This window comes from Sus scrofa, chromosome 1 (assembly GCF_054392235.1).
Source record: "Sus scrofa isolate SSC_HxYL_T2T_F1_AM1 chromosome 1, Sscrofa_HxYL_maternal_Yorkshire_Landrace_v2.0, whole genome shotgun sequence".
NCBI classification, from domain to species: Eukaryota; Metazoa; Chordata; class Mammalia; order Artiodactyla; family Suidae; genus Sus; species Sus scrofa.
In genome coordinates this window covers 119,363,483-119,381,956 of record NC_139383.1, presented here as the reverse complement: position 1 = coordinate 119,381,956, position 18,474 = coordinate 119,363,483, and the positions used below count along the sequence as shown (strand labels likewise).

General features: G+C 35.3%; 1 protein-coding gene across 6 annotated transcripts in view; it reads right to left on the bottom strand.

Moving 5' to 3' along the window:
- The window catches only part of VPS13C (vacuolar protein sorting 13 homolog C), a 174,221-nt gene that overhangs the window by 51,827 nt on the left and 103,920 nt on the right, over positions 1-18,474 (bottom strand). For all 6 annotated transcript variants that reach the window (XM_021094362.2, XM_021094365.2, XM_021094370.2 and 3 more), the window contains 11 exons: positions 16,749-16,899; positions 14,356-14,468; positions 11,543-11,712; positions 9,636-9,883; positions 7,824-8,053; positions 5,138-5,230; positions 3,540-3,905; positions 3,065-3,151; positions 1,622-1,777; positions 1,167-1,431; positions 382-542 (listed from right to left, as the gene is read on the bottom strand). In XM_021094362.2, the coding sequence (XP_020950021.2) occupies positions 382-542; positions 1,167-1,431; positions 1,622-1,777; positions 3,065-3,151; positions 3,540-3,905; positions 5,138-5,230; positions 7,824-8,053; positions 9,636-9,883; positions 11,543-11,712; positions 14,356-14,468; positions 16,749-16,899 (2,040 nt within the window). The remainder of the gene's footprint in view (positions 1-381; positions 543-1,166; positions 1,432-1,621; positions 1,778-3,064; positions 3,152-3,539; positions 3,906-5,137; positions 5,231-7,823; positions 8,054-9,635; positions 9,884-11,542; positions 11,713-14,355; positions 14,469-16,748; positions 16,900-18,474) is intronic.

Genomic DNA, 18,474 nt, shown 5'->3' with positions numbered 1-18,474 from the left:
CTTTTTTCTGGGATGGTCTGTGTATTCTTTCACACATACTTGAAAAATGCAATATAAGCAGAATGGAATGTTATCCTATTTGACAATCAGTTATTACTATAATATTCCTATAATTTTTAAAGGAATAGACAAAAAGTTTCATTAATTTTAAACCCAGGAGACAACAAAAAACAGTCTTTAACAAGAATGTTTTATGAGATATTTTAAATGAAAAATATTACAAATGTCAGTTGAACAGAAAATAGCAGCCAGTTCAATCTATTATTTATTTCTGAACAATCAATATTGACTAATGAAGTTTTACTATATTCCTATATTTGGCCAAACAATTTAATATTTCTTGATATACTTAAAGAAACACAATTTGCTTTAATGCATTACCTGCAGGGGAGAACGAAGGGTAATTACTTTATTCCCTTCAGTTGCATCAATTTGTACCACGAGTGAGTTGGAATGACTGGCATTAGGATTCGACACATTATATAGCCGCCGTCCAGGTCTGGCCACAGGGACTTTTGCAACTTCTGTATATCCATGAGGTGCTAAGGCAGAGCATAAGTGAGAAGCAGTCCAAATATTAATTTACATATATGTTTATCAGAGAGAATCAGCAGCAGCATCTCAAAATTATGACAAGAGTGTTCTTCCTCATGAGTACAAATGATGACTACACAAAATCCTTTCCTAAGACACAGGAACTAACAAAGAAAGGAAACTAGATACTATTAGAAATTGACCTAAAATAATTTCTCTTGGGATTTTAAATGTATTAAAAAAATCCAACTTGTTCCTCATTGTCTCAACTATATAGCAATAAAAATCACCCTTTTTTGAAATGGTGATACTCTGTCAACATTTTAGGACTTTCAAACATAGTTATTTCCTCTCCTTACTGGACCCCCATCTTTTTTGACACATGCTACATATTGCACTATTTAAGTGCCTAAAAATAATCGAGTTTTCTGTGGTAATCTTTAAATTAATCAAGTTTAATTTTCTCAAGTTTGGAGGAAGAAAATAGAAGACAAAAATTTATCACCTATGTGGTTCAAGCCTTTAGAAATGTTGTCCCTCAAAGTATTTGCAGCAAAATATTTTCCCATACTTTATCAAAAATAAGCTGACAATAATTCCAAAGATGCCCTTAAAAATAAAATACTGCATACCAAATGTCAGAGTGAAGAGGGAGCTTTCCTGACGGCTCAGGATAGAGAGTTTCCCTTGATGTGAAGGCTCCACGTTGGCATATTCCAATTCCAGACTCTGACCAGCACCAACATCACATACATCACTTTTCTCAAGGGAGCCCATCACTTTGAGATTATGACTAGGCTGCACTTTAATGGGAACACCTACAGAATTTGTTACTGTAAAAGGAGCCCGGTCTTTTAAAGAATAGTCAAAAGTAGAAGCAGTGCCCTCCGAAAAGCCCTGTAAAGGAACACAACATCACAGTGAAATTTCTACAAAATTCAAAATTTTCCAAAAACTAAGTTAAGGCTACACCTTTTTTTTTTTTTTTTTTTGGAAACTAACTTTGATGACAACAAACAAACAAACAAAAATTCACAAATCAATTTAAAACTCTATTTGAACTATTCCAAGCAAGAACCAAACATACTTTTGCTAAATTGTTGAAAACGTTGAGACAACTTTTGGATACTGTTATGTTCATTGTATCTCCTGAAGAAATGTTAACTTCTGTTTGAGGCTCAGGAAGTACCATAAAATCATCTCCTGGCATCAAACTTTTATCCTGGACTGGATTCTTCTTTACCTATGAGTAAAAATATGTAACAAATTTATTAGCCAATTAATAATAAAATCAAAATACTGTCAAAAGAGTTAAATTCTCCTAGATTTGTCCCTTTATATTAAGGCTCCATAGTAGAAGTCTCATTTTCAAAGATATTCAATGCTTCACCCTAACTTAGCACAGACCAGCATTCCTTCTTTCAGGGTGTGGCCCCCACACAGGAAAACATTTTGAATTGTGCCAGGAAAGCACTCCAAGTGAGTTACCGTATTTGTCTCCTGCGCATTCCCCAGAGAAAGCTGTTTCGCCAGTGTCACCTGACTAATTGGTCATTTATATGTTGATAGACACTCTAAGATGACCCTGAAGTCTAAATTGAGCCTTACGGGAATAACATCTGGAATTCCTTCTACTTTTTACCAGTAACACCTATAAATAAATAATATGGTAAGCTTTGAACCAGCCATCATATTCCATCACAGCTTCTGTTCTAAAAGCATTTCAAAAGCCTTGGAAAGCATTCTTTGTTAGCCTGCCTATTCCACAGAGAGGTAGGTCAGAGATAGTGCTTCTACTGAAAAGAAACTGGGACACAGGATAAGCGACTGCTCATCTTTAAAATAAGAATTTGCTGAGTCAATTTCAGTGCCTCACACTGGAGTCAGGCCGCCTCAAAGAGGTGTGCTGTGATAATCTGTGAACATGAATGTATGTTCCTGTTAATCTAGAAAGATGTGCTTCAGTACCTAGAATTCTGAAGTTTTCTCAAGAAGTCCATAAAGAGATAACAAAAGAATTCATGAACCAGAAGAGCAACTCTTAGGTTTTCTGGTCTCTTAAAATGAGTGACGATCCCAAAGAGCTTCATTTATGTGGTTATACTTATCAATGTGTACTCTATGAGAAACTAAAACTGAAAAAAATTTAAATATTCATTTAAAATCAATTACAAAGATAACATAAATAATATTTTAATGAAAACTACCTATTAAAAATGCACAGTGAGAAGAGGAGCATTTACAAATCTCTTTGGTGCAAGCCTTAAGAGAAGATAGGTGGTCTCTGCTTCTGTATTCATTCTGTTACAAAATTACATAGTCTGGAAATACCACCATATGCTCATGAGAGAATGAAAATAATATATAATGTCTGGATATTATTTTGAAAAGAATTCTGATCGCATGATCCTCTGAAAGGGCTTCAAGGATCCTGAATGACATCTTGAGAATCTCTGAACTAAAAAATACATACATAGAAATGAAGGTGCCTAGTGTCAGTCTATACAATGATATTTTACGATTTCCTTACAGCAAGCCTTAAATTCCATGGTCTCTTCCCCTCCACTCTCTCAATCAGTGGCTCCCAAACAGCATGGGTCTCATTGTAATAATGAACCTGAAAAGGCACATAATTATAATAAGAATCTTTCAAGTTTAACTACATATTTCCATAATTAATAGGAAAAAATATTAATTGATTGTTGTGCGTCAATAACCATTATAACAATACACCTAAAGACATGAAGAATATATACAACAAAGAAGGTGCATTTTCTTTTACTCTCTTACTTTGCTGCCATTAACAATTTATTTTACAAAAGAACCTTTAAAAGATGATGACCAAATAAATAATACTATACATCCACAAATTAAATATTATAGTGTATTATCTATTCATATATACACTTGCTACGGTCACACACACACACACACACAGCTCATTCCTGAATTCAATTGTACGTTTGAGAAGTTGCCTCTGGAGGTACGAAATGATGTGGTCATACCTCTAATGTCATGTCAGCAGCAGCAGTCATTAGGGAAGTCCAATTTTTAATATTTCCTGAGAATTTAGACTCTGCCAATAATAAAGGCACAGTTCGATGCCCAAGGCCACATTCTAAGGTAACTTGAACTGACTCTATAACAACAGTACAATTTTCCTCTATCAATGGATTTTCAATGTCTTTGAAATTTTCTGTTATTTCTGTTGCCATATCAACTCCAAGAAACCAAGAGTTATAATCACTAATAGATTTGACCCCCCAGAGATTTTCCATTTCCTTAGATGTATCTTTGGATTCATCATCTTTTGTCTTCGGAGACAGAGCAGCCATTATTGTCATCACAGTATTAAGAATTATGGGTGAAATCTTAAAAAAAAAGAAGAAAAAATTTAGAATAAATTATTTCCCATACGAGAAGAATTAATACATAATACAAAAAATTTTAAGTAACTAATTAAAATTTTAAGTATTTCAAATTCATGGCTAAAGAAAACACAAGAGAACACACAAAATCATGTGCCGACTAACCTCCTAACAGTGATTTCTTCCCAGGTTATTTTATTTTTTAATTTTTTTTTGTCTTTTTATCTTTTTACGGCTGCATCAGTGGCATATGAAGGTTCCCAGGCTAGGGGTCTAATTGGAGCTGTTGCTTCTGGCCTATGCTGCAGCCACAGCAATGCCAGATCCAAGCCACATCTGCGACCTATACCACAGCTCACGGCAATGTCAGATTCTTAACCCACTGAGTGAGGCCAGGGATCGAACCTGCAACCTCATGGTTCCCAGTCAGATTCGTTTCTGCTGCGCCATGCCTGGGTATTTTAGAATTAAGTAATTAATGTGTTTGTCATCTGTTGAAACCTAAAGTTAAATTACTTTAGAGTAAAATAATGTTAATGTGAACAAAAAAAATGTAGAAGTGCTACTGAATTTCTCATTTTTGCATTAAATATAACCAAAGTTTGTGATCCTGATTAAGACATAAACACATGGTTTTCCTTTGTCTCACTGAAACAGGAACCCACAGAATCACCAGGGACCCTTTTCACCCTAAGATCTGAAAAGTCTACCTCCTGTTATCTTTGGAGTACCTTTGTTCATCTCTTCACTCCAATCACTGTAACTCAGCTTTACAGAAAGTTGATGTCTTCTAAGTCCACTCAGCACCGTCTCAGTTCACCCATCACATGAATTTTCTAAAACCCAAATCTGAGCACATCATTCCTAGGCCCAACATCCTCAACAACTTCCCATAACTTTTAGCATAAGATTCAAACTCTCTTTAGTTCAGGACACAAACCTCTCTCTATGTGACCTGATGCCTAATCAAATAGCTACCCATGGTTTCCCAAAGTTTAAGCAATATAATGTTTGAGCTGATGATAAAGTTAAATACACTCCTTATCTCAAAATGTCCAAGGGTCAACTGCACTTTTTCAAAGAAAAGAGCAAATATTGGTATTAAAGAAAAATGTATTTTAATGTCAGAGGTATTTATTATTAAATATATGACTAGCATAATGCTGTAGATATGAGAGACATCAAAAGAAAAAGTAAAAATTAATTTTCACCCAAATAATATGACAGGCACTAACCTTAATCGTAAATTCTTCAACTTTAACATTTATATTTTCTTTTCCTGAAGCCCATGTACATTTTTCCATAAATAAAGTACAGGGTTGTAAGACCTAGAAATAAATAAAATTGACTTATGAATATGTCTTATTAATTTGATATCTTTAACAATGGCCTACTACTCAAAATGAAAAGGCAAATTTAATTCTCTGAGAATCTCTGGTGAGAGCTCCTCCAAATTATGACATCATATTATGTGATGATAGTTAAAGGACTTTAAGCAGTTCTGATCACTTCTTTTATGCCAAATTCTTAAGTAATGATGCACATTTACTAGCAGAAGTTTAAAATGTTTCCTTTTGCACCTGAATAGACATTTCTCCAGAGAAGATATACAGATGGTCAACAGGCACATGAAAAAATGCTCAAAATCACTAATTACTAGAGAAATGAAAATCAAAACTACTATGAAGTACCACCACACACCTGTCAGAAAGGCCATCATTAACAAGTCAACAAATAACAAATGCTGGAGAGGATATGGAGAAAACGGAACCCTCCCCTGCACTGTCGGTGGGAATGTAAACTGGTACAAGCACTATGGAAGACAGTATGGAGGTACCTCAGAAAACTAAATATAGAACTACCATATGACCCAGCAATCTCACTCTTGGGCATATATCCGGACAAAACTTTCCTTGAAAAACATACATGCACCCATATGTTCATTGCAGCACTCTTCACAATAGCCAAGACATGGAAACAACCCAAATGTCCACTGACAGATGAATGGATTAAGAAGACATGGTATATATACACAATGGAATACTACTCAGCCATAAAAAGAACAAAATAATGCCATTAGCAGCAACATGGATGGAACGAGAGACTCGTACTAAGTCAAATAAGTCAGAAGAAATACCATATGGTATCACTTATATCTGGAATGTAATATATGGCACAAACGAACCTTTCCACAGAAAAGAAACTCATAGACTTGGAGAACAGATTTGTGGTTGCCAAGGGGAAGGGCGAGGGAGTGGGATGTAACTGGGAGTCTGGGATTAATAGATGCAAACTATCGCATTTGGAGTAGATAAGCAATGAGATCCTGCTGTATAGCTCAGGGAACTATATCTAGTCACTTGTGATAGAGCATGAAGGAGGATAATGTGAGAAAAAGAATGTGTATATATATTTATGTGTGGCTGCGTCACTTTGCTGTACGTAGAAAATTGACAGAACACTGTAAACCAACTAAAATGGAAAAAATAAAAATCATTAAAAAAATGTTTCCTTTTGCTAAAATATCTTTTAAATGATTCCTTGTGTAAAACACATTTTAAAGCTATCTATAAAACTGAGCTAAAGACTATGGTAACGTCTTATATTTGCAAAGAGGTAAATGAGGAAATGAATTCATATTTCATTATAATTTTTAACGATCACTAAATCACTTGAAATTATTATTCTAAATAAATAGTTCTGTTAACACTTTAAAAAAAATGACTATACTAAGGGAGATAAATGAATAGTTTCCAGATGATTAACAACCAGACAGTCCTGAATTTCCCTGTAAGGTTCTTATTTGAGAAAATTTCAAATCTTCAAACTTGATTTACTGAAACCATGAAGACTATATTTCCAAATATCATTAAATAAGTAAATAAAATAATCTTAGACCTGAAACTGAATGGAGGGATTAGCATTGCATAATTTTCATTTAAAAAAATTAGGATGAGTCAGCAGAAATTGACATTATAAATCAACTATAATTTTTAAAAAATTAGGATGAGCTTTAAATGCAATGATTAATATAAGCTTTCTGTGGCAAAAGAAGATGATCCCACTAAAGAATGTTTCATGATAAAGATTAAACTTAGCACTGCATTTCTTTATGCAAGTCACTCTTCCACAATGTTTTTTTTTTTTTTTAACAGCTGTACCTGCAGCATAGGAAAGTTCCCACAATAGGGGTCCATATGGAGCTGCAGCTGAGGGCTTTACCACAGCCACTGCAACAGAATATGAGCCACATTTGTGACCTACACTATGGCTGCAGCAATGCCAGATACTCAACCTACTGAGAGAGGTCAGGGATTGAAATGGCCTCCTCACCGAGACCATGTAGGGTCCTTAACCCACTGAACCATAACAGAAACTCGCTGTCCACAAATTTTTGTAATTTAAAATAACACTGCAAATGAGTCACATTATGTAATGATGCTCTTCAACATAAAATTATCAATTTAACATTAAAAAACAATTGGCATGGTAATTAATGTTACTAAAATCATATTTTTCAACAGTAATGTCAAAGCGTAACTGAAGTTAACTTATAATACAGCAAAACATAATATCTTTTGGTCACATGACTCCAATTAACATTTTGGTTCGTGCACTCATTCACTAGATATACAGTGGTAAACAAAAGCAACAGCTGAAAAGGAATGGTAATTTGTACTAAGATTCAAATACTGTTCTGCACAATATGGTATAAAGAAAAGAAAACAAGTGTAGTCCACAGTTCTGTCACTACGGACAGGGCTAAATCATTTAATATCTTTGGAATTCAATAACCCTCATCTGTAAAATCTCAAGCTGGAGTAAATACTCTCTCAAGTTCTACAGAGCTCTCACAATCTAGGATTCTATGAAGCAACAATTTCTGCCATACTTCAATCCAACTTTTAAGGCAATTCTTACTGTAGTAATGTTTTTTCCTCTCCTTTCTCTGAGAAAAGGGCAGGCAAGCACTTTAAGATCTCTCACAGAAGCTTCCATCATCTGCTCAAGTTTCGATGTTGACAGAGAGAGATTACACTGGAATGAGGCTGTCAGAGCAGGAGCATCAGCCTTGGTCAGGTTGGCAACAAATACCACCTCTGGATCTGTGATCTTGGCCTTTAAGGTCATATTTGGTCTTACAGAATCATCTGAAGAAACAAAAATAGGAACCATGAAAGCTCTAGTAAAGTAAATCTTGTCACTTGGATACATGTTATCTCTATGTTACTAAGTTGCCTCTAGTATCCTGCTATTATGGATACAGTGAAATTAACAGTATTAATACCTGATTGGTTAATACTAATGATAAATGATTATTAACAAATGCTGATTATGTGGGATAATGCGACCTTGATCCCTGCTGTAAGAAGACCATTTGCACTCTGACCTAGCAGAAAAAATCTTGTTTTGAAGTTCTTTTTGTCAGAATTAACGTATATATACAATGCATGTATATACATTCAAGTGTGCATTATGTTATGCTGCAGAAGCAATGAAGGGAAAACAGGAGAGGGGATACCAGGAAGAGGATAGGAGACCCTGCAAAGTACACAGACCATTACTACTTGTTTACTTTGATTTCACTCTTAACTATATAGTCAGTGTCCCACAGTCTATGGTATAAATATATTACATTATATATTAATACAGAGACATGATTACTATTTAAGAAAGGTAAATGGAAAAATGAAATTCTGACCTTGCCAGTAAATGGCAGTTTTCCAATCTTGCTGAGTTACACATTATAGAGAAAAAATGTCTGATCTTAGACAATGATAATTTAACAGAGAAAAATCACTGATCTGCCTGGCAATGCTGGAATAAATCTTTGTAGGTGGAGTAGGATCCGCATACATGGATATCAGACATTTGCAAGCCCTTTGCTAACTGTAAGGAGTCTGAGGTGGTGACCAGAGGCATCAGAGTGGGTCTTCCCAATACCCCGCCCCCCTGCTTGTACGTTTAATTGCTCTTCAGTATGCAATAATTCTTTCAAATATTTTCTTTGTATAAAAAGATTCTCTTTCAGAGTTTCCTGGTGGTCTAGTGGTTAGGACTTGGCGCTTTCATTGCTGTGGGCCAGGTACATTCTCTGGTTTGGGAACTGAGATTCCACATCAAGCTGCTGCACATTGGCAAAAACAAAAATCAAAAAAAAAGGAATTCAAAAAAAAATTTAAAAAGAAGAGTTCCTATCATGGCTCAGCAGTAAAGAATCTGACTAGTATCGACTAGCATCCATGAGGCTATGGGTTAAGGATCCGGTATTGCCATGAGCTATGGTATAGGTCACAGACATGGCTCGCATCCGGCATTGCTATGGCTGCGGCAAAGGCCGGCAGCTGCAGCTCTGATTCAACCCCTAGCCTGGGAACTTCCATATGCCGCAAGTGTGCCCCACACCCCCGAAAAAAAAGCAAAAAAAAAAAAAATTCTCTTTCTATAAAAAAGGCTGCCAACTACAGACCTAGATTAAATCCCTCTATAAAGGAAGAGTAAAGAAATGTTAACGGCAGAGTTGGAACTAGAGTGGGGGTTTCTCGACCCTTCATCAAATACATATTTCTACTTCACCTCTCTCTTAAAAATCTATGCTTAGTGAAGTTTTCCAGTAAAACTTTTGAAAAGTAATGTTACATTCTTAAATTCTCCATTTCTCTTTTTTCCTGTTTTGCAATTTTGGTAAAATAAATGACAAATTGTCATCTATGACAGATAAATCCTGCTAACCTTTCTCCATCTTGATTTTTGCTAAGGCAGTCTGTCGCAGTGGAATCTGTGACTCTTTTGTTGTATTTTCTGGACTCTGAGGTACAGCTTTGATGAAGAAATCTGCCACAGTCATCAGAAATTCCACACTGGCACATACATACAGCTTGTCAAGAACGGCATCAACATGACTTCCATTTTTGCCTTGTTTGTAACTTATGTCAATCATAGAACTATTGTCATTTTGGCCATTTTTTTTATCAATCATTCTGAAAAAAATATATACATATATATACACATTATTTTATTCCTGCTAAAACAATTAAAAAAATGAAGAATTTCCTATACATCTTAATTTTTCCTCCACCTTTTAGTTTCCAATCTGAATAGAAAACAGATCACTGTTAAGTGGAGTCTAATTCGCTAACTGGCAACGAAGACATGGTCTCCTGGTTTCCACAGCAAAGTTTCATGTTAATATGCAATTACAGAGTATTTTATGATTGTAATTCAATACTAGAAAAGCAAATCATTGACTGCTGAAAGCAAGTTTGGCAATTAACAAAACACATTAATGTGGTCCCACAAAATTTCAAAGACAACCTCTTTAAGTTGTTTTATGAAATAAAACCACCCAAAGGAATTTCTCTCCAAAGATCATCCTATACAACTGAGTCCCAAAATATTCAACGTAATTCAAATCAGCCTGTGTTCATCAAGCGCCAGCCATGATAGTTCCCACACTATCATGTGGGAAAGACCAGGCTACAAAATAGAAGAATGGCCTTTATCACCCTTGCATAGACATCTATGAAGGCTACCCCAAGACATGAAATTTGCAAATTAGAAAAGCTGTTGCATGACAGCACTCTATCCTCAGTTATTCTTCTTGTAGAAAAATAAAGGGCTCTGAAGTATCTGACAAGTATTCAATGGAGTCCAACTTTAGGTAGCAGCACAATTTTTCTCCAAAAAACATCAAGGACAAAAATATTATACATCTCATTATTTGAGAAAGGAATAAAAATATTATTAGGCTACTGAAGTTACATATTTCTCACTATACAGTAAGATGATAGAAATTAATCTTTCGAAAATGGGTTGGTAACACAAAAATTAGGGATTCCATTTTACTAAAACTTCTTTTAAAATCCTGTGGGGTCCTTTTTAATTAAATTTAAGTATGGTTGACCTATTAAAACTTTTAAAGAAACCTCACAGAACTGTTTTAAAATATGTAAACAAAATAAATAAGACAAAAGAAAGATCTGTAACTTTAAGGCTTTTATGAAAAAAGATTCTGCCAACTGGGAACAATTTAGAAAAACCTATTACCAACAAACCACTCTATGCGTATTTAACTATTAAAATTCTTATATTTTCAAAGGTCCTAATTTTAAGGCAGTACTCTATTTTATTAAACTTCCCTTTAATTCAAACTTCAAAGCAAATGAACCTAAAATTAGTACTACTTCTTGATGCACTTCAAACTAAAAATTATGACCAAAGGCCTCTTTTGATAATACCAAGGAACAGAATCCCAGAAAGGATGATCAAAAGACCCCTTTTGGGAGTTCCCATCGTGGCTCAGTGGTTAACAAACCCAACTAGCATCCATGAGGACATGAGTTCAATCCCTGGCCTCTTTCACTGGGTTAAGGATCCAGCATTGCCATGAGCTATAGTGTAGGTTGCAGACGAGGCTCAGATCCTGCATTGCTGTGGCTCTGGCGTAGGCTGGAGGCCATAGCTCCAACTGGACCCCTAGCCTGGGAACCTCCATATGCCATGAGTGTAGCCCTAAAAAGACAAAGAAAAAAAAAAAAGACCCCTTTTGACAATCTCAAGCCAAGTAATCAATGCCTGGTAGCGATATCAAGTACAATATCAATCTTGTATAATGTCCAGCAAATTCAGAGATGACAAACCTTGATGTTGCTCTCTCAATTCCTTCTCTGAGATCATCAAGGGTGCATGTCTTAAGTTTAACACTGATATCCATTGAGCCATCCTTAAACATCTTCCCCGCAGAGGCCATAAGATGTAGTCTGAGTTCACCAAGCCGGAAATTGTCATTATGAAATGAAAGTTTGGATTCCTGTGGTATATTTTTCAAGCAAAAGAATCAGTTATCTTTAATTGTTATATAATTACTTTAAAACATATTTTTTAACTCAGAGATTATAAGAAAATTCATACCACAAATTTTTAAAGTATGGGTAAAGTATACAAAACTGGAACAAAGATGAACATGCATGTTTATGATTGCATAAGTACATAAAAATAAATACATAAGTGTGTGTGCTGATATTCAGCCATGGTTAATACATTAAAATTTCTTATTTACAGGTCAATACAAATAAAAATAATCAGGAAACTCTCAACCAGTCATTATAACTTATAAATACATAATAAGCTCTTCTATAAAAATTCCAAAAGGAACTATGGGTTTTATGAGAAAGGACAAGGCAGGCAGGTGATCTCAATGAGCTATACTCTAATCAAAAACACAAAATAGAAATACATTACAAGGAACATCACAAGGGGATGCCAGAAGTTGTAAATAATTTAAAAATAAAAATAACATGCAGTCACTTATTTATTCACACTTATATCCTCCCATGTTCCTCAAAGGATTTTAAGCAATTAGGCAAAGAATATAAATGACAAAAACTCACAGGGTCAAAGAGATCACTGGGGGCTGGGAAAAATTCACAAAGAAGGTGAGAACTAATTAAGGTTCAGAGACTAAGTTGAATCAGATAGGCTAAGAGAGACATTCTAGATGGGGATAAAACATAAGCAAACAACTCAAGATGCTCTGAGGGTACAAGGTACAGGCTGGCATCTTAGACTTAAATATTCCAATTTTTAAAAAAACACAGAGAAGGAGTCTGGAAAGAAATACAGAAGCCTAATCAAGGTCCTAAACTAAGATTTAAGCTTTCAGTTGTAGGAAAAAGAAGCTCTATCTTTATTCCACCATAACACATAGTTCCAAATTCTGTTAGTATTCCTAGACATTAAGAGAACAAAACCCAGTCAACCAATCAACCAAAAAAAAAAAAAAAAAAAAAAAAAAAGAATCTTCAGGGAAACAAAGGTTATCAGTTAAGACATAATTGCTCACTACAGACCACAGCATTGATATAAGGGGTACTGATGATGGACAATTCTTGGCACACTGGTTATAATCCCTCTCATTCATAGCTTCTCTCACTCAAAAGAATACATTGCATGTAAGTGGGTCAGAATGAAACTATTAGTGGAAAACTTGGAATGCCCTTAAATTACAAAAAATGTAATTCATAAACTTGTGATTTGTAACTGTAAAGAGGAATGCCTGTGATCTGTAACCATTAATAGAAATGACTGGGGACATCTACTGATTACAAAATGGTATGTGTTTGTGGTATGGTTACTGATGTAGACACTTTGGAGCCACTGAATATCTGTCTTTAATAAGCTAAAATTCACATAATATAACATGAAGTTATGAGCTTAGAAATTTCAAATAAAACAGCAGGGAAAACTGCCAGGAAAGAACAATGTTCACTCAAAGAAAAACTGACAGTACTCCATATCTAAATGAATACAGAAGGTCAACAAAGAAGGAAGTAAAAGAAGACACTGAGACCTAAGACTGGGGATCCAGTAGAAGGATGGTACCATAAGTAAAATTAAGAATACATTTAACTGTTAATTTTTTCATTTTTGGTCTTCTCATTAACATTAGAAATTAAAGCAGTAAATTGCTCAAGTGACAGATACTAGACCAAGGCTCAATAGTAACAATGTATGAAAACTGTATAACTTTTAGAAAACTATATGAAACATAAGATAACATACAAATGGACATTAACAACAGATATAATACCTATAATCATGCATGTTATGGGTATTATCATATGACAGTGTATTATGAGTATTATGATATAACTAATCAATTGATGTAATCAAGAATACTTATACTATCTGTATAATAAAAGTAGTTTTATAAAATATTAATAATACATTATGGCACTAAACCTTGGTTTCCCAATTCACTATTACTCTTAATATCTATCTACTACATATAAAATTTATTCAAGAGAAAAATAAATAATGGTTATAAATCATGGATAATCATGAATTTAAAAATAATCCTTTAGAGAGTTCCCATTGTGGCTCAGTAGAAATGAATCTGACTAGACTCCATGAGGATGCAGATTCAATCCCTAGCCTTGTTCAATGGGTCAGGGATCTGGCATTGCTGTGAGCTGTGGTGTAGGTTACAGACACAGCTCAGATATGGTATTGCTGTGGCTGTGGCGTAGGCCAGCAGCTGTAGCTCCAATTCGACCCCTAGCCTGGGAACTTTTGCCCTAAAAAGCAAAAAAAAAAAAAAAATCTTCTAAGGTTCCAAAGCCACTACTAAATTATTTCCTTTAAATAGTTAAATATACATATATATCTAGCTATGTTAAAATTGTACATAGAATTAATTACTTATATATAAAATTCTTTGCCTAGAGTTAGGTCTAAGTGTTTTAACCCTAATGTTACTTGGAAAGAAGTAAAAATTTTCCTTGGCCTAGTAAGATCAGAAACACTAATAAAATAAAGAGAGAGAGCATGACCAATGCATATTCTATAGGGCAATATAAATTAATAAACATATAAATTTTAAATGAAGAACAGCATCAATATTGAATATCAAAAGTTAAGGACTTAATGCTAGATATAGATGTTAACTACATACCTGGCTGGTATCACTGTTATAAAGTACAACAGAAAGAGATTCAAAGTGAAAGTCAAACTGGAGAGTAACATTCTGGTCCAAAGAAAGCTTTGAGTCTGTCAAATCTTCTTGTTCTGATAGTGCAAACATAAATATGAAAATTAAAATGCTTTTAGTAGGTATATGATTTTATAGATATTGACAAATATGTACATATCTATATCTATACACAGTATATATACATGTTCAGTATGGGACAAAGTGACAGAGGTAGACCATCTACATTAAAAAGAGGGCATATCAAAGAGTAACAAGACAACTTTTTTTAAAAAGCCCTTCCAGATTATTACAATTATCAAAATATTCATTTAACTGGTTACAAGCCATTGTAATTGAAGGCATATTGAAACTGGAGGCACAAAGAAGTAAAATACTTTGTCCTAGAACACACAGCCTGTCAGTAAAAGACACTCAGTTAATGCAGTGCACTTCTTACCACCTTTACCTTTATCACCCAACCTATTGCCTTTACAAGAACAGAATATAATTCAAAAGCAGAGTCAAAGAGAACTCTGATACAATGTGGGAAAGGAAGCCTTTGGAATTCTGAGCTGAAAGAGACTTCAAGAAATAATTCACTCTTTTCCCTCATCTTTAGGCACAAACTTTTTAGACAAAGAAGAATAGATATTGCTTTCAATCAACATTACAGAGTAATTCTATAATCTCTTCTGGAGATGGAGCCTATTCTTTCGGTCATTTATAGGAAAGGCTATTCTTACAAGTTATTGGAAGAGCAAACACTGCATAACTTTAACCACATAAAGGCTTTTCCAAATTGGAAAACTCTAGGATTTTTTCCTTTACTTTTCCTGAAAACTGTTAACATTCCAATATTTATCATTTTCGTAGTTTTTTCATCTGAAGTCACAGATTTTTCCAGGGACCACATTAAGCATACAGCCTGAACCAGAAACACGAATTGACCATGGCTGAACATAATGAGATCATTAATCACATAAACCTTGCCTGCTATTCTTCTATACATACTTCCCATCTAAACAGGGCAACAGCCTACACATCTAGCATTTGTCCATACAGTGGCATAAACTGAAACTGGGAAGAAGATACTGGCTTCACTAAACTCATGCAGCTGTCCTAACTATCCTGGACCAAGAACCTTATTTTGCACACTGCTCTCATCATTCGTTTTGTGATTTCAAAACACACCAGATCTAACTACAGAAGAAGAAGTGCTGGTACAGTATTATTAACAGGTAGTCTTACCAACTGCTGTCATAAGTAATAGCTGGTGAACTGAGCATCATAAAAGCACAGCAGTCTGGGGTCACTTATTATAAGGACAATGAACATATCTCTTTTTAGTCATGGAAATAGGAATCTATTCTCAGTCCAACAAAACATATGATATTCACATAATTACTTTAAATGATGAAAAATAAGTGAGATTATATTCCATATAATTGTTCAAGAAAGCAAAAAGGAACTCTATATTTTAGAAAAGCTATCTTTTTCAAAAGGGCTGAATTTAAAAGGTTCAGTGCTTTTGAAAGATTCAACGTTAATAATCCAGAAAACTCCCTTATGTATCTGCCAATATCATTCCCCAGTGAAGCCAGGTAAGTAAAGCTGTTACTAAACAAGAATATCTTCCCTTTGCATGGACCAGTCATCTGAGTGTGACACCAAGGTCCTTTTCTCTCTTAACTGTTTTGAGACCTTTTACCATGCTGCATGTCTACTTCGCTTTTTCTCTCAAAATATATCACCTCGGAGTTCCCGTCGTGGCACAGTGGTTAACGAATCCGACTAGGAACCATGAGGTTGCGGGTTCGGTCCCTGCCCTTGCTCAGTGGGTTAACGATCCGGCGTTGCCGTGAGCTGTGGTGTAGGTTGCAGACGCGGCTCAGATCCCGCGTTGCTGTGGCTCTGGCGTAGGCCAGTGGCTACAGCTCCAATTGGACCCCTAGCCTGGGAACCTCCATATGCCGCGGGAGCGGCCCAAGAAATACCAACAACAACAAAAAGACAAAAGACAAAAAAAATATATATATATATATATATATATATATATCACCTCGATGCCCCTTGATTTGGGAAAATTCAGCTTTCACAAATAAAGAGCAAATACACATCATACAGGTAACAAGAGGTGGCCTATGAGCCAAGAGAAGGTAGCGATGAGCCTACCTCCTCCCGGGCTTTTCAAGGCAGCTCCAGCCCCAGCTTTCCACAGTAAATAATACTATTTTTATTTCCACAGTAAATACTACTTCTTTGAATCAGATCATAGCATATTACGCTGAACAACTAAAAAACCAGTAAATATAAATACGGCATTAACATTAATTTTTCTTTATAATCAAAGCAAAAAAATCTCCATCAGTTTGTACCTTTGAGGTGGTCAAGTTTACTTGAAACATCTTTTATTACTCTTACAGCCTCCTGGGTCGGCTGTGTAGGGCTTGGCTGTGAGGAAGCTTCTCCAAGATTCTCTAGCAAAATTCTCATTAAAACTGTTAAGTCATCTTTACTGAGAGCAACCTAGAAACCAACAATAGGTTGTTGTTCACATAAAGTAATAAAAAATGCAAAATGTGTTATATATGCCATAATTTATGGCTCCTCAAATTAACTAATTGTTCATCTAATTAAAAAGAAAGAAATAAAAAAGCAAATTAAGAACAAAAATACCAGGACAGAAGTGTTTATTTTGTATAGTATTAGACACTACTCCTGGTGTGAACACACTTCTGCCTCCACCCATATCCAAGTCTCTGCTTCTGGAACTCTACCCCTCTTGCTGCCTTAACTGTTACTGTCTATCTGCTCCTGTTCCTGGACCTGTGCCTCTTCCCTCCTCTCTCTAGCTCATCTCCATTCTGCCTCTCTTTCTTCTCATTCAGTACCAGCTTCCTCCTCCACATTATTTACTCTCCACATTATTTGAGTTTATTTCTGGACTCAATCCAGGAAGAGTACTGTTGAGGTTCTGGTCTCCACCAAGAAGGAAAAAGATGTTCTCTTGCAATGTAGCTCTTACTCTCAGCACATATGCATCTGGACATACATAAATCATTTGTTTAACTTACCAAGATAATGCCTCTTAGAACGGTAACAAATGCATCTACAAAGAATTTTTAAAAACCAAGACAAAGACCAGCAAATGAGTATCTTGGTAATCTCTAACCTTTACAAAAGGGGATATATGACAAAAAGAAAAGAAAAAAAAACGCAAGAGCTTTTGAGTCAGATCTGTATCGAGAATACCATTTTCAGGCTGTGCTGCTGGCTAATTTTCTTAGCCTCCTAAACTCAAGCTTCTTAATCTTTAAAATAGGAATAATATCATCTTCTTCACAGGTGGCTGCAGAACAACATAAAGATGCTAGAACAAATGAAGATGGTATAGGCTGCTAAGATCCATTAAATCTCTGAATTCTTCCATCTTCTGTACATTTCCCCTACATATACAGTAGTTCAAAAGGCCTTTTTCAAGTACTTAAACACAAATTCATACAAAGTGCATTCATAACACCTTCCCCCCTTAATACCATGCTGCCCACTGTTCCCCGAGTTGGACCCGTAGCCCCAAGGAAATTGCCTGTATCCCAGCCTAAATGAAAATGGGGAGATATTTTAGCATGAGATAATGACCAGGGATTTCTTGCTTTCTCCAAGCCCCAGTACTCAGATAATAAATGTCACTTTAACTCCCTAGTACTTCGAGTATTCATTCCCATTTGCGATATAACCAAGATTATCACAGCTGTCTGAAGAACAGCTAACTTCATCACCTACTAAGAGCTGAAAAGGGTCAAATAGTAAGTCTGGGATCTAATCTTAGCAAGGGCAAATTTAAAAGAGCAGACTCATATTCTGGAACAGAAAAGGCCTCTATCAATACCCTGAAGAGATTCTCTTCTCACATAATGTATCTACTCAGACTTTTAACAGGGACCTTCCATTCCCACAACAAATTCAATTTTAATGTCTTCCTCGTAGAACTCTGCTCCTTTGACCCTTCCTGGGTTTTTTCACAGAACTAACTCTAAAATAATCACAAATATCAAAAACCTCCAAACTGGAGTTCCCATCACAGCTCAGTGGTTAACGAAT